Source organism: Tiliqua scincoides, chromosome 8, assembly GCF_035046505.1.
Source record: "Tiliqua scincoides isolate rTilSci1 chromosome 8, rTilSci1.hap2, whole genome shotgun sequence".
In the NCBI taxonomy this organism is placed as follows: Eukaryota; Metazoa; Chordata; class Lepidosauria; order Squamata; family Scincidae; genus Tiliqua; species Tiliqua scincoides.
The window spans coordinates 57,254,799-57,271,698 of record NC_089828.1 but is presented as its reverse complement, the minus strand read 5'-3'; the positions used below and the strand labels follow the sequence as shown (position 1 = coordinate 57,271,698).

Here is a 16,900-nt window from a genome sequence, read left to right as displayed (position 1 = left end):
AGAGGAAGGGTTGGATTTCAGCTTCCATTTTAACAGAAAACAGAACACTGCAGGGGCCTGGAGGAGAAAGGGGCCAAGCCCCAGAGAGGATAGAGTGAAAACCTGTCAGTCATCTCTGGTTAATGTGCCAGGGAGGGAGAGGAAATGAATGTTAAGTCTATTTGGCCACTAGGTGCTACTGTTGCTCCATTTGAGATCAACAATTGTTTTACAAAAAGCAGAGAGACAGAAATTACTCCCAAAGTGCTGTTGGGTACCAAGTTGATGGGCTGCCAACTGACTTGATGCCATCGCCAGCTGGGTCTTGTGGGCCGCCTGGACATGAACAGTGAGATCCTGGTAGCTGGCCATGGGCTGCAAAACACTGGCTTTGATACTTCAACAGATGAAGCTGTTTTATGCTGTGTCAGGCCTTGGTCTTTCTAGCGCAGTATCATCTGCTCTCCAGGTTTCAAACTGGAGCCATCTCTAGTCCTACTTGAAGATTCTGCCAGGGATGGAGCTGGGGAGGGGGCACACTTTCTGCATGCAAAGCATGCACTCTACCCTGAGCTGCAGCTCCTCCACAGACTTCCTTCTACCTACTATTTCCAGTTACCTGTTTGTCACAGAACTTCTGGAAATTACAGACACTTCTGGGAACTCATAGTCTACATACTTTGGCCCTTTGGCAGGGATTTGAACCGGGAACATCCAAGTCTAAGTCAGACATGGAAGCTAAGCAGTGTCAGGCCTGGTTAGTACTTGGATGGGAGACCGCCTGGGAATACCAGGTGCTGTTGGCTTATACCATAGTCTTTCGAGACTGAAGGTTGCCAACTGAAGGTTGCCAATTTTATTTTATTTTATTTTATTTTATTTTATATATATATATATATATATATATATATATATATATAAATAACTTACAGGAATGAAAAAGGTTGAAGACCACTGGACTAGAACATCACCAAATAAAGAAGGAGGCTTCTGGTGTAGCCCTCAGATACCAGGAGATGGTGTTCCAGTCCTACTCAGGTTCTTAGCACTTTCCAGCACTGATGCAACTGCAATGCAACCCCAAGGTAAGGGAACAAATGTTCCCTTACCTTGAGGAGGCCTCAGCGACAGCATCCCCACTGCAGGATGCAGTGCACACCCCATTGGCATGGCTGCATCAGCGCTGGCAAGTTGGATAGGACTGGGCCCTAAAATGACTGGGCTTGGGCACCTTCCCTATGAGGAAAGGCTACAGTGTTTGGAGCTCTTTAAAAAAAAGGTATCTGAGGGGGGGGTGGCATAGCTGGAGGGGGGCGTAGCACTCAGCCTGGCGGGGAGGTGGGTGAGTGGCCCCTCCCTTCGGAGCCATTCCCGGTGGGGGGGGGCAAAACGGAGCCATAGGGAACCCATCTCCTCGCCAGGCTAAGTGCTCTGCCCCCCTCCAGCTACGCCACCTTGAGGGGGGATATGATTGAGACATACAAAATTATGCAGTGGTTTCAGGGAGGCTCTTTTCCCTCTCAGACAACACCAGAACCAGGGAACGTCCACTAAATTTGAGTGTTGGGAGAGTTAGGACAGAAGATATTTCTTTACCTAGTGTGTGATGGATCTGTAGAACTCCTTGCCACAGGATGTGGCGATGGCATCCGGCCTGGATGCCTTTAAAAGGGGATTAGCCAGATTTCTGGAGGAAAAGTCCATCATGGGTTACAACTAGTGGGGGGTCTGTGCAACCTCCTGGTTTCAGAAGTGAGTTACCTCAGCATGCCTGGTGCAAGGGAGGGCACCAGGATGCAGGTGTCCTGTTGTCTTGCGTGCCCCCTGAGGCCCCTGGTGGGCCACTGGGAGACCCAGGAGGCTGGACCAGACGGGCCTGATCCAGGGGGCTCTTCTGATGTTCACAGCTGCTGAGCAGAGCCCACACTCACTCGTGGGTAGCTCTGCACACAGGCTTGGGCTTCCCCGTTGGGCGCAGTGAGGCTTGTCCCTGAGCAGCCCAGCCAAGAGCATCCTTGCCAGCCAGGCCAGGACTTGGCCTGCATCCCAGGCGTGCGGGCGGGGCGGCTTCCCTCGGTTGCTTAGCAACCGCGCCTAGCAACGGCGCGCGGCGGGGCTGGGCGGAGCCTGTTGGAGCCTTTCCCCGTTCTCCCTGCCCTCCGTTCGGCTGGCTTCCAGACGCGAGGCCGGGGATTGGCGGCCTAGTCTGTTGGAGGCATGCTGAAGGTGAAGATCCTCTTCGTCGGGCCCAGCGAGGTGAGTGGCCCCGAAGGGTGCCTGGAAGAGAGGGGCGCACCCCCTTCTCCCTCCCCAGGAGGCAGCTGCTTTGGAGCCCAGTCCTATGCGTGTCTACTCAGAAGTAAGTGCCATTATGGTCAATGGGGCTTACTCCCAGGTAAGTGTGGATAGGATGGCAGCCTTAGAGCCCAATCCTATGCATGTCTACTCAGAAGTAAGTGCCATTATGGTCAATGGAGCTTACTCCCAGGTAAGTATGGATAGGATGGCAGCCTTAGAGCCCAATCCTATGCATGTCTGCTCAGAAGTAAGTGCCATTATGTTCAATGGGGCTTACTCCCAGGTAAGTGTGGATAGGATGGCGGCCAATCCAATGCATGTCTACTCAGAAGTAAGTGGCATTATGGTCAATGGGGATTACTCCCACGTAAGTGTGGATAGGATGGCAGCCTTAGAGCCCAATCCTGTGCATGTCTGCTCAGAAGTAACTGCCATTATGGTCAATGGGGCTTACTCCCAGGTAAGCGTGGATAGGATGGCAGCCTTATTGTGTCTCCTCCACCGAGCTCCTGCTGAGCCCAAAGGCTCCAAGCCTGGCAAAAAGCAGCCAAACATGGGTCTCATTTTCCTGGTAGAGAGAAACGGGGAGGTGTGCCAGCCACGAGAGCAAAATTGAGCCTTCCCTGCAGGAGCAGTCTATCTCTGTGTGTGCAACACTGTAGGGTTGTTGTTGCCTTCATGTTCTGCTGCTTGGGGAGATTCCTGGAAGCACCTGGCTGGATGTGGGACTTGGGGACACCTATTGGCCTGGTGCCCCTTAAAGAGGATGAGCCCAACCTGTGGAGGCAGTGGTGTAGCTAGAGGGGGTGCAAAGCACTCAGTTTTGCAGGGCGTCTCACCGTGGCATCCAAGCAGCCCTCTCCCCTTCAGAGTCATTCTGGGCCACTAGAGCAAAATGGCTCTAGCAGCCTGGAATGGTTCCGAAGGGGAGGGGGGCCGTTTGCAGGCTGCAGTGAGGTGCCTTGCAAAACTCAGTGCCTTTCACCCCCTTGCGGCTGCACCCCCTGTGTGCATACACCTCTGTTTGCTCTAGCGGCCTGGAATGGCTCTTTAGAGGAGGGGCTGCTTGCATGCTGTGGTGAGGCACCGTGCAAAACAAGTTTTGCACCGCCTCTAGCTACATGGAGGAGGACTCCTGGATAAGCCATCAGGATGTCCATGCTCAGAGGTGGTCTGCCAAAAATTCCAAGTATTGTTGGGGGACCAACAATGGAAGAGGGCTTCAGGCCTGGCTTCTCAAACACCTAGCCGGCTGTTGGACTGAATCAGTCTTTTGGTCTGGAAGTGACATAATAACTGCCCAGAGAAACCATAGCAGGGTTGACAAATGGAGAAGAGGTCTGTCAGAGGATATTTGCCATGAAAACTGCCTGGAGCCTCCATAAACTAAGGCAGTCTACCTTTGAATATCAGGTGGGGGTTGTTTCACACCCTGGGTCACGCCTCTTGGAAGTGTCTGGCTGGATGTTGAGCTGAACGGTCCCTTTGTCCAGCAGAACAGGTTTAATTCAAACTTGTCCACCACCACTCAGAAGCGACAACCTAAAAAGTTATACTATTCTAACCCCCCCCCCCCAATTTGTAGTTTGTAATCCAGCTTTGTCGGCTTTCATCTCCCAAATTTTGTTTATGGCTTTGTCATTTTTCATCTACCCCTTTCTGTAAGGTAAGTAATTGCCTTAAAATTTGATGTAGACATAGTGGTATTTGCATTTTCATTTGGTTCTGGGGAAAGGCGCTAAGGCCCATTTCTTGCTGTGGGGGTAAACCTGTGTTTGGGCTGTATCCTTTAAAATGACAGCTGGGGGCTAACTGGATTTTTTAAAAAAGGGGGGGGGAGATTTTCTGCACATAGAAAATTAGCATGCCAGGAAAAGACTAGGTTAGAACACTTCTCCCTGAAACACTAGTTTTCTGTGTGCAGAGATTTCTTTCTTTCTTTCAAACATTCAGTAATGTGAGTCCCACCACCTGTAGTCTGGAATGTACAGCCTGTTTAGATTTACCTCCTCCGTGAGAAATAAACCTAAGGTATGTTCAAGAACACACCGTAACCTACCTCACAAAATTATAGTGATGAAAAAGAATTAGATAATGGAATGAATGCTGCTTCCAGGTGGGGTACGTGTGGTTATTAGAACAAAAACAAAAGACTGAATGCATTAGTTGCCCTGAATACTTAATTTTAATGAGAAAATGAGTGTAAAAGTATATCTTGTACTTGTGCTTGAGGGTGAGGAGAGAATTCTTGTATTTTAATATATATGGGTGAACATCTTGTACATGTTACACAGATAGATCCTTATTTGGATACAGGTTCAATCTTGGGGGTAGGTATTTTTACAGGTGTTAATTTTACTTGCACGATCATTTTTTACAGGCAGGAAAATCTGTCTTGGCAAACTTCTTGTCAGAGAGCACAGAAGGTGTCGGCAGCTATAACCCAACTCAAGGAGTAAGGTGAGTCCTGAGCAAGCTGGCCGGAATTGCTCCACCAGTACAGTCTTCTGACACAGATTCTTCTTTTCCCAAGCAGCACAAGTGCAAAAAGCCATTTCGAGGTTTCTGTCTATATAAAGCTGCCCAGACCTTACTGATTCCTTAACTAACTCACATGCTATTAAGGGTGTATGCTACTCCTTCCTCCACCTCCTGGCAGGGTCAGTGCAAGAGGAATGCTCCCCACTAGTGTCTGGAACCCCCTTGACCCCAAGGTCAAGGGGATAGAATAAGAAGGTTGCTGGCCAAGCAATAGGAACCCAATTGGGCCTCAGAGATCAGAAGTAGGGAAGGGGTTGTGTCAACCACATCCACCCTTCTGGTTCCTTCCCTGAGCTTGGCCGGGGTGGGCACTACTAGGTAGTCTGTCTGGACACCACCTCATCATCATCCCTGAGTGCCTTATGTAGCTCTGGACTCTCCTTTAGAGGATCCACCTCACCCTGGGCCATCTCTCATTCTCTGCTTTATTTGGCTGTACCCCATGGTTAAAGGGCAACATTGCCCCAGGGTGGAGAGGCCCTCATCTTGCAATGAACAGATGGTTTTGGCCGCCTCCTTGTGTGTCACAGACACACACTTGGGGTTCTCTCCCTCTCGCCTACTGCCAGCCTGCTGACTTCTGTTGGCACAGGCCCTTTCTTGAGACTTGGCACATACTCAAAGCATACTTGCATGAGGCTGGGAGTCATCCCCAGTATTGTGCTCTTGCAGCTCAGGGAATGGTGGGTGGGCAGAGACGCATATCCACACTTTGGCAGTGTGGTACCATTTGCTGATCCCTTGCTGGGAGTTTGATGGGGCGTCTGGAGTCATGGAGAGTCAAGATGCAGGGCACTGACACTTCTAGTGCTTCCCCAGTATTGTAATTTGGTGCACACGCAGTCCAATACATCCTGTTTACTAGAGAAGTTGGAAAAAGGACATAATTGCCTTTCCCTTGAAGCATAGGATGTGAAATATGCCTACCTACCTCATAGTGGCAGCCAACAACTCTAGCACAGAGCAAGCCAGTGCATGGATGGGCTACTGTGAGAATGCTAAACCAGCTGTTGACAGCAGGATAGGCAGTGGCAGCCAAGAATACACATCTGAAAAAGGGACTGAGGCTGTAGCTATGCGGTGTAGCCTTTACTTTGCATGCAGAAGATCCCTGGTATCTCTAGAGGGCAAGGAAGAACCCTTATCTGAAACCATGGAGAGCCACAGCCAATCAGTGAAGAAAATATTGACCTAGGTAAACCATGGCTCTAATAGTATAACAGTACAATGCTATGCATGTCTACTCAGAAGTAAGTCCCATTGTGTTCAATTACATTTAGTTCCATGAAAGCATGTATAGGATTGCAGCTCAAATCAGCTTCCTCGGATCCTCGGAATCCTCGGATCCTCGGAAGCTGATTTCCTCAGAAAACCACACATGTGGGAATTTCCTCCTTCAGATATTTTGACTGGGGAGGGAGGGGAGGTTCTGTTGGCAGCCAGGAAGGTATCTATTCTTGCAGAAGACCAACTACATTGTTTTATATATATTTTAAATTAAATTTTAGGATCTTGGAATATGAGATGCAACATAATGAAAACAGCAAAGGGGCAGAGTGTCGCTTTGAACTGTGGGATTGTGGAGGTGATAAAAAGTAAGTAATTCCGTCATGTCATATTCCAACACAAGCTGAATTCAGGCCCGGAGCCAACCTTTAGTTAAGCTGCTGTATGGCGGAGGTGACTTTTGAATAGCAGGTCCTGAGTGATGATAGCAAGTGAGCAAGTGAGCTATTGCCTCAGTATCCTGCTTGTGAGCTTCCTGGAGTCATTGGGTGGACCACTGTGGGAAATGGATGTGCTTCCAGAAGAGTCTTCTTAACTGGACAACATGGAGGCTATCAGTGGGGCAGTTCATGCGAAAATTCTGCTTCCACAAAAGGAGTAGTTATAGGACTTTGAACAAAGAAAACAGTGGCATTCTGTGTGAACAGCAGTATCTGGAACCTACTATGTGGGCAGATTGGCTGGATGGGGGCAACTGTCTCAATGTGCTGTCTGAGGCAATCATCTCAGTTGGTTGCATGGTTGGACCATCCCTAGAAACAGTATCCTGGCCTAGACTGACCTTTTAGTCTCTTCTAGCAGGGCTTATCCTATGTGCTTGTGTTGTGTTCAGGTTTGAGTCTTGCTGGCCAGCTCTGATGAAGGATTCCCATGGGGTCATCATAGTTTTCAACCCTGACTTGCCCAGCCATGTGAAGGAAATCGAGATGTGGTACAGCTGTTTTGTCCAGCAGCAGCAGCTGCTCGACAGCCAGTGTCTGCTTGTAGCTCATCACAAACCAGGCGGTGCGGGAGACACAGAAAACCTCACCTTACGTAAGTCTGTAAACCTCGTTCCCTGCACTTACCCCAATATATAGTCTGTGTTTGTTGCAGTGCATGTTTCCCCATCATCAGATCCATTATTGTTAGAATTGCACTGTTCTGATCTGTTTCTGGATTATTGTTAATTACATTTGAAACCCTAAGTTACTTGGGAGCAGCATGCCTGAAGAACCATTTTCTTGCACGTTTTTATTTATTTACCATCTTTATACATCACTTTTCAAAAACAACAACAACAAAATACTTCACAAAGTAGTTTAAATAGCAAAAGAGGAGAGAAAATGTTTTCCAGTCTCAAAGGTGCCACCAATCTAAAGAGCAGCAGACAAAAGATACCAGCAATAGCCACTGGAAAAGACATAATACTGGGATGGATTGGGTTGGTTGCTCTTCCCCTGCTAACCATAGGACAGCAATCATTTAAAAGCTTCCTCTTAGCTCAGGCAATAGTGGTTATCATACTAACTGCTCCATTCCAGTCCATTTGTGGGCTGTCTTCAAAGTGTAAATTATAACATTATAACAAAGTGTAAATTATAACATTTAGACTTCATTAGATTTAAAACGTTAGATGGCTGGGAATTTCCATACTGAAAGGATCGACCCTTGCTATGCAATCTTGTGCATCCACTGAAGTCATCCAAAAAGGCCGAAATCTCACTGTCATCAGAGCTGGTGGTAGGATCACAAGGCATGGAGTTCTCTGTTCTTAGCACCAAGGCTATGAAACTCTGTGCTCTGGTGAAATTCATCCTGCGCTCATTATTCTATTATTAACATAGTATGGTGTTTTTAAATGTTGGGCCTTTAGCCACTGCAGACATCTTGAGCGTGAGATGGAATAGAAGTGTTTAAAATAAGCATTTTTTTTTAACTTCACAGCTTCGCCTCTGAACAGGCTGCAACTGGTCCACTTCAGCCTAGAAGATGACCCTGAAGATGTCTGGATGGAATTTGTGAAATACCTCAAGAGCATCACCAACTTGGTGAATGAGAACCGAGACAGGGAAGAGATGCTGATTATCACGTAAAAGGTGGTGAAGCTTGGAAAAAGAAAATGAATAATTTGAACTCCCCTGCCTGGGAGTGGGGAAAAACCCTTAACTGCATCTTAACCTAATAGGTAGTGGTGGTGGTGGTGGTGGTGGGGGTTATACTGTTTTGTTCCACAACTCCCAGAGAATAAGATGATGGAATCTTTAGGTGGTAAAGTCCAAACCCAAGAGGCCCATAAGCAGGGCCAGGGCGTGAAGGCAACTTCTCTTTTGTATCCAGCATCTGGTATTTGGAGGTCCACAGCCTTCGAACATGGAAGTTTTATTTAGCTAATTGCCATTAATACACTTGTTCCCCATAAATTTGCATAAGTGCTTTTAATAAAAAAATAGGATTATTTTAGTAACAAAATGAGCCTTTTACCAACCCAAGCAGTCTTTTATTGAATCACCGTGCTAGAACCTACCTTTTGTAGAATGTTCAGCTTCGCAAAGCAATTTCTATTGTTTTAATCCCAAGGCACTCCAGGGAGACCAGGCCAGAATTTTTATCATCCTCTGGTGGTTCAAAGGCATTCTTCTGATCTCTTATCTGGCATTGTTAATACATATTTTATACCCATTCAGTGGATTCCTTTAGTTCAGACAACTCCTGGGAACCAAAGCAGGTTCTGTCCAATGTAGCTTAGCCTCTGCAGAACATTCCACAGAGACAGGTATGGGCGGGTTTGTTAGTATCATTCTGAGAACAGGCGTAAAATGATATCATCTGTTTTTTACAGCATTCTGTCTTTTATTTTAAGGAGGGACCAAGGAGTCTGTTTCTTTGCAATTTTCATGAAACGGAGCAGAGACGTCCCATAAAGTCTCCAACATGTGACTCAGAGAGGACAGGAACACACCCTCTGCACCTTCCTCACTATCTGGTGAGAAGACCCAGATGAGGCTTTTATTGCATTTGGCAAGATCTATTCTCAAAGGCCTGTAAATAACTTGTCTTTTATTGGTAAAATCAAGAAAAACAGTATTTGTTTCCTTTCTCTTTTTTTCTTAAAAGTTTAAGGCAGAAAGAGCAAAGCTTAGGTTTTGCCATGAAGCCAGAAATTCCAGAGATTTTAATTTTTTTTAAGTACAGCCAGATTTTTTTGTTGTGCATTCCATCAATGACAGAAAAGCAAGAATGGAACTTTGTCGTAGCTTAACACAGAATTACTCCCTATATGTTCTTATTTTGTAATAACACAGTTGGCAGACCTCAGAACAATACAATTGTCTCTTAAAATGGAAATTATGGAACACTAGCTATAGAAAATATATAAACATAAGCAGACCCAGAATAATTATAAATGGCAGATCTCTGACTTATATAAGCCTTATGTAATTTCAACTTTATGTAGGCCTGGCACAGGCTTTGGACTGGAACACAGGTCCTTCCTCCAAGACCCACCTTTCTTCTCCTAGTTTTGCTTAAACTTAACATAAAATAAGTTCTTTTTTAACCCCTGATCTGCCTGGTCCCTGTTTACAGGGTGGTTCAGCCAATTGCCATCTCTCTTCTCTCTGCAGATATTACCACAAGGAATTCTAACAGAAACCCCTGGGGTTTACAGTTCTCTTGGGAAGGTTTTCTTTTTTGTCCAGACAGCCTCTTTCTGCCTGGTCTTACAGCCTGGGCTGGTGGCAGCATGTAAATTCTACCAGTGCTTTTCCCCATTCAACTACTTGTCCAACAGTAGGAAAGTGGGGCTTATGAAGGGATGAGTGCGCTAATTACTAGGCACTTCTTCTCTGGGTCATCCCGCATTCACTTGGGAGTCCCCTCTCATCTGTGACACAGCCAAAGGTTTTACTGAATTATATCAATGATATGGCACCTGAAAGAGAAACATACAGGTGGGTTTTCAAATCATCTCCTCCTGGCAGGGCTGTGGTGCCATTGCAAATTATCTAACAGCCAGCCAAGTGCCATGAAGTCTAGCTGCACCAGTTGGTTCACTGCCTGTCATGGAGTCTGCAAAGCCATAGGGACCTGACTGGAAGGCGTAGGTCAGCAGCCTTGCTGAGCAGCAGCTGGGCTTACACTAGGCACTCCAGGCAGGCTATAGGGGTCTGCACAATATCCTTACTTGTAGGACAGTTTTGTATGGAGAGCAAGGAGAAACTCGGAGAGAATAGCAAGGGATAGACAACAGTATTAGCCATATCTGTTTTTTGTCTGAATGGGATAAGAGCATTGAGGCTAGAAGCATTACCCTTCCCTCTCTTTGGGGAAGGGTGCAGTAGATCTCTGTAGAGAACCAGTGTTCCACCCCCTGTGGCAAAGGTGCAGTCCTGAAAAACAAAAGGGGTTCTAATGAGCATTTGGTTAGCAGTAGCAATGGTTGGAGTTCCTAGCATTTGCCAAGAGAAAGCAAACCCTGTTCTTCACTGTTGCAAAACAAAGTGATGGTTAGGCAACACAGTTGATAGCAAAGGCAAATTTGGGGAGGGGGAGTGGTTAGAGAGATGAGATGGAGTTGCAGCATCAGCGCATTGTCGCCTGGGATCTTCCTCTTTAGTTTACCTGTGGGGGGTGCCTTGCCCTTCCCCTGTTGGGTTCCAGGCAGGTCCTTGTGTGTGGAGATCTCTTAGGGCACAAAACCTGCAATCAGACTTCCGAGAAGATAAGGGTTAACAAAATATTTTGCCATACATGTTGTGAGGGACACAAGGTTGTGCAAAGTACTCCATGTGTACCTCCCAGATCTTATTCCCATCTCTGCTCTGTTTTGACCTCTCCTTGGGCAGAGTTGCGCTGGCATCCAAATGATGCTGTTTTGGCATTTTTCCAGTGTCACACTGGCATCCATGATGTTTCTATCATTAGGAGGACCCCTGCACCAGCGGGGCCCGTTGATGCACATATGTGGCAGCTTGGGCCTTTAGAACTTACCAGAAAGACTAGGTATACTATTGATGTGGGAGATTATTATTGTTTTTACTACTACAGTTTCTATAAAGTTTTATTTTTTGTTGGCCATTTAATTTCCCCAAATTTAAAAGGTGCATTCGAAAGGAAGGTATGAATGCACGTTTAATGAATTTCAGATTCTAGCCATATTTTTGCAGCACGAAAAATTGTTTTGCTTAATGGTATATCACAGTTTTCAGCAAAGGCATCCTGCAGCAATTAAAAAAAACAACTTTAAGAATCTTACAGCACAGAACTAAGGCTCCAATCCTATGCACCCTTTCCTGGAACTCAGTAGGCCTTCTGATTAGACATGCATAGGATTGGGCTGTAAGTTCCATAGTGTTCATTTGGGCTTACTCCCAGGAAAGTATGTGTAGGATTGCAGCCTTAGGGCCCAATCCTATCCAACTTTCCAGCCCTGGTGCAGCCACAATGCAGCCCCAAGGTAAGGGAACCAATGTTCCCATATCTTGAGGAGGCCTCTGTGACTGCCTCCCCACCATAAGATGCAGTGCATGCCCCATTAGCACAGCTGCAACAACAATGGAAAATTGGACAGGATTGGGTCCTCAATTAGGCAGTTTCTCAAACAAGTTCATGGAACTATGTCCATTTCAACTTGTAGTCCAGGCAAGCAATATAATTTGCCCTGCCAGCATTTTTTAATGGGGATGTCATCTGCTTTTCATCTATTTAGATCTATGTGCCACATGGAACCTTTTAAACTAAACCAAAAAAAATAGTTCTTTCCAATAGTTCTTGCAAATATTTTCAGCTGTATAAAATGTCTGGGATGGGCAGGCGACGGTTATTATTGAAAGTAAACCTATAGTGCCATGATGGGACCCTACTTTATCGGAATAAATATCCTGCTTGAGATTACTGCAGATCACCTACATGTCCCAAAGTAAAATGATATGAATCAAAAAAAGTACAGACCTGTTTTTGCTCTGCACAGTACAGTATATACATTGTCTTACTCCAATGTCTTACTCACTGTCTTACTGTCTTACTGTGTCTTAACCCACAGCCCATTCATGACAGTAGTTCACAGCATGGCTGTCGCTGTCTCTCTTCTTAAGATAGCTTGACTTAAAGCAAAATCTGAATTTTCCAAAATTGTGTTAAATCACAATTAAATTGTGTTAAATAAATTATAATCTCTTAAAACTGAATCTGGAACTATCTCTCAAAGTCATGACTCAGTTTCAGCTGTAGTGCTCACAACTCACCCAAACTGAAAGATGCACAACACCCTGTTGACATTAATGCACATGGCAAAACATGGATCCTTTGTTGTGTCAATATAGAAACTTTGAAAGGAAAGGAATTGCACTGGGGGGGAAAACGATTTCTAAACCATTTGGTTACTTATTTTCACGTTGGATTATAGTAACTTGGCTCTTTTCCATCCTTGGTTCCTTTGTTTCAATCTTTTTAGCATTTGTATCTCTCCTTTTGATCAAAACACTCAAGTCCACAAACAATAACACTAGGAAAAGATACACTGCAAAAAGCAATGTCACAGCAGACAGTGTAACAAATTAATCTTGAAATATGCTAGTAGTCCATAGAAATTAAAATAGCACATTATGGACCACAGCTCATCCTGCCAGTTAACCCCCTCCCTCCAAAGGCCTTGTTCCTCCAGCTTTTTATTTATTTTTTCAGGCAGTAAGGGTTAATCTTGGGCCATTGGGAGGGCACCATCCAGCTCCACTCTGGTGCAGATGAGCTGTACCTCTTAACTCCTGGGTATTTGTACCAGATTCCTTCCCCATGCTGTTTTTTTCAGAGATCAGCCCCCTGGACCCAGTGCTAGACCTGTTTCAGAAGTCTCACATTTTGGGTGCTTCTGTCAATCCATCATGTATCATGATGTATGATATCATCATGTATCTTACTTGACTAGTTTTTATCTGACTACTGTTTATATGATATGTTTTTTATCTGTTTTTAAGTTATGTTTTTGTTTTAACCTTGTTTTGTAAGCCACCTTGAGTCCCTTCGGGGAGAAAGGTGGGGTAAAAATAAAGTGTCATCATCATCATCATACCTGTACTTGTTCTGTCTCCTTTTAAGCCCTGCTAGCAGACCTCTACCAAGGGTGCATCTTCTGTACCACATTGCGTTCACCCAGGGTCACATAAGCAACTTTCTAGCCAGATTGCTAAATTCAAATTTCAAAGGAGTGAAGTTAGACAGCGGTACTTTTAGAGCTGATAAACTAGGACTTTTTAAAATGTTTTTTTTGCCATGTGATCAGCCTGAACTTGGCAGTATTTTTTTTAAACAACCTGAGTTGTAAATTTTACCTTTTCATGTGTTAAAGTCTTCCTTGGTTTTTTCCTTGCTCTGTAATGTGTCACTGCAAAGTCCCACTTAATCTGTGCAACTTCAGGAGGGACAGGATATAGACCCAATAAATCAACAATGAAATCTGGGGCTTTTATTTTTTTTTCTACCCTGTAGTCTGCAAGCAGACCAGTTAAGAACATAAGAACATAAGAACATAAGAACAGCCCCACTGGATCAGGCCATAGGCCCATCTAGTCCAGCTTCCTGTATCTCACAGCGGCCCACCAAATGCCCCAGGGAGCACACCAGATAACAAGAGACCTCGTCCTGGTGCTCTCCCCTACATCTGGCATTCTGACTTAACCCATTCCTAAAATCAGGAGGTTGCGCATACACATCATGGCTTGTACCCCATAATGGATTTTTCCTCCAGAAACTCGTCCAATCCCCTTTTAAAGGCGTCTAGGCTAGACGCCAGCACCACATCCTGTGGCAAGGAGTTCCACAGACTGACCACGCGCTGAGTAAAGAAATATTTTCTTTTGTCTGTCCTAACCCGCCCAACACTCAATTTTAGTGGATGTCCCCTGGTTCTGGTATTATGTGAGAGTGTAAAGAGCATCTCCCTATCCACTCTGTCCATCCCCTGCATAATTTTGTATGTCTCAATCATGTCCCCCCTCAAGCGTCTCTTTTCTAGGCTGAAGAGGCCCAAACGCCGTAGCCTTTCCTCATAAGGAAGGTGCCCCAGCCCCGTAATCAGCTTAGTCGCTCTCTTTTGCACCTTTTCCATTTCCACTATGTCTTTTTTGAGATGCGGCGACCAGAACTGGACACAATACTCCAGGTGTGGCCTTACCATCGATTTGTACAACGGCATTATAATATTAGCCGTTTTGTTCTCAATACCCTTCCTAATGATCCCAAGCATAGAATTGGCCTTCTTCACTGCCGCCGCACATTGGGTCGACACTTTCATCGACCTGTCCACCACCACCCCAAGATCTCTCTCCTGATCTGTCACAGACAGCTCAGAACCCATCAGCCTATATCTAAAGTTTTGATTTTTTGCCCCAATGTGCATGACTTTACACTTACTGACATTGAAGCGCATCTGCCATTTTGCTGCCCATTCTGCCAGTCTGGAGAGATCCTTCTGGAGCTCCTCACAATCACTTCTGGTCTTTACCACTCGGAAAAGTTTGGTGTCGTCTGCAAACTTAGCCACTTCACTGCTCAACCCTGTCTCCAGGTCATTTATGAAGAGGTTGAAAAGCACCGGTCCCAGGACAGATCCTTGGGGCACACCGCTTTTCACCTCTCTCCATTGTGAAAATTGCCCATTGACACCCACTCTCTGCTTCCTGGCCTCCAACCAGTTCTCAATCCACGAGAGGACCTGTCCTCTAATTCCCTGACTGTGGAGTTTTTTCAGTAGCCTTTGGTGAGGGACCGTGTCAAACGCCTTCTGAAAGTCCAGATATATAATGTCCACGGGTTCTCCCGCATCCACATGCCTGTTGACCTTTTCAAAGAATTCTATAAGGTTTGTGAGGCAAGACTTACCCTTACAGAAGCCATGCTGACTCTCCCTCAGCAAGGCCTGTTCATCTATGTGTTTTGAGATCCTATCTTTGATGAGGCATTCCACCATCTTACCCGGTATGGATGTTAGGCTGACCGGCCTATAGTTTCCCGGGTCCCCCCTCTTTCCCTTTTTAAAAATAGGCGTGACATTTGCTATCCTCCAATCTTCTGGTACTGTGGCTGTTTTGAGGGACAAGTTGCATACCTTAGTCAAGAGATCTGCAACTTCATTCTTCAATTCCTTAATAACCCTTGGGTGTATGCCATCAGGGCCCGGTGACTTATTGATCTTTAATTTATCAATGAGGTCTGAAACATCTTCTCTTTTAACCTCTATCTGACTTAACTCCTCGGTTAGGAGGGGCCGTTCGGGCAGCGGTATCTGCCCGAGGTCTTCTGCCGTGAAGACAGATGCAAAGAACTCGTTTAATTTCTCTGCCATCTCTAAGTCTCCTTTTATCTCCCCTTTCCCTCCCTCACCATCCAGAGGGCCAACCGCTTCTCTGGCGGGTTTCCTGCTTCTAACATATTTGAAGAAGCTTTTATTATTCCCATTAATGTTGCTGGCCATGCGTTCCTCATAGTCTCGCTTGGCCTCCCCTATCACCTTCTTACATTTCTTTTGCCACAGTTTATGTTCCTTTTTATTCTCTTCATTAGGGCAAGACTTCCATTTACGGAAGGAAGCTTCCTTGCCCTTCACAGCCTCTCTAACTTGGCTGGTTAGCCATGCGGGCACTCTCCTGGATTTAGTGGAACCCTTCTTTCTTTGCGGTATACACCTCTGCTGGGCCTCTATTACTGGTTCTTTGGTACATTAGTTCTTTGGTACATTTGCTGAAAGAAAGTAGCTTTTCTTGTAACCTGCAAACAACTTTAAGAAGTGGGTGAGGGGTGGCATGAGGAAATAACTGTACAAAGCCAATAGTTCTCAAACATTTTAGCACCCAGTTTTTAGAGTGATAAACTGTCAGGAGCCACCGGAAGTGATGTCATCAACCTGGAAGTGATGTAATCAAGCACAAAAATTTTTAACACACCCATATGACAAAATCTAATCAAGTAAATATGTAAACTATATAAGGATGTTACAAAAATTATTTAACCCATTTTTGCCCAGCCCACCACTGTACACATTTGGTCCCTGTTGTGTATATGCAACACTGGGCAGAAATGGGTTTTTAAAAATTCCCAAACATCCCAAAGGCTGCAATCCTATCCACAGTTACCTGGGAGAAAGCTCCATTGATTATCATTGCTAAAAGCATATACATAGTAGCCTGTTCAAAGTACAGATCTGTCACATCTCCCCAAATGCAATCACATACCATGGCAACATCAAGTCTAATATATTAAAGATGAAATGAAACAAAATATATTACACACTGAAATGAACAGGGACCCACCCGAAAATGGCTCGGGATTCACTTAGTGAATGCTGACAAGGGTGACCTGATCCAATAGAGGACAGAGTGCCTCTACCTTTAACCATTGTATAGCTAAGAGAATTTGGGCAGGTGCAGCTCAACATGGAAGGGTTTTAAAAGTTGCACCTGCCCCAATTGCTATACAGTGGTTAAAGGTATAGGCCAGCCATTTTCAACCACTGTGCTGTGGCACACTGGGGTGCTGTGAATGGTCCATAGGTGTAGTGCAGGAGTTTGAGGAAGGGTCATTTATTAGTAGGGCCATTGGGGGATGTGAGCCCCCCCCCACCAATAGCATGGTGTGCCTTGCCACCTTAAAAAACAGGTGATGTGCCTTGAGAACAAGGTTGAAAGTCACTAGTAGCCACCCTATTCTCCAGTGCAGTGGTTCTCACACATTTAGCATCAGGACCTACTTTTTAGAATGAGACTGCCAGGACCCACCAGAAGTGATGTCATGACCAGAAGTAATCACCAAGCAGGAAAATTTT

At 45.5% G+C, this 16,900-nt stretch overlaps 1 protein-coding gene across 3 annotated transcripts; it reads left to right on the top strand.

Annotated features, from left to right (window-relative positions):
• Positions 1 to 2,155: 2,155 nt before the first annotated feature.
• IFT22 (intraflagellar transport 22) lies at positions 2,156 to 9,870 on the top strand. 3 transcript variants are annotated; one of them, XM_066636206.1, is made up of 6 exons: positions 2,156 to 2,235; positions 4,658 to 4,737; positions 6,327 to 6,413; positions 6,938 to 7,140; positions 8,032 to 8,183; positions 8,948 to 9,870. In XM_066636206.1, the coding sequence occupies exons 1-5, from the start codon at positions 2,197 to 2,199 to the stop codon at positions 8,178 to 8,180; spliced, it is 558 nt and encodes a 185-aa protein (XP_066492303.1). In that variant the 5' UTR covers positions 2,156 to 2,196; the 3' UTR covers positions 8,181 to 8,183; positions 8,948 to 9,870. The 3 variants fall into 3 exon arrangements, with proteins under 3 accessions (XP_066492303.1, XP_066492304.1, XP_066492305.1); XM_066636207.1 differs by having other exon boundaries at positions 8,927 to 9,870; XM_066636208.1 differs by lacking the exon at positions 2,156 to 2,235 and adding an exon at positions 2,280 to 2,338.
• Positions 9,871 to 16,900: the final 7,030 nt, after the last annotated feature.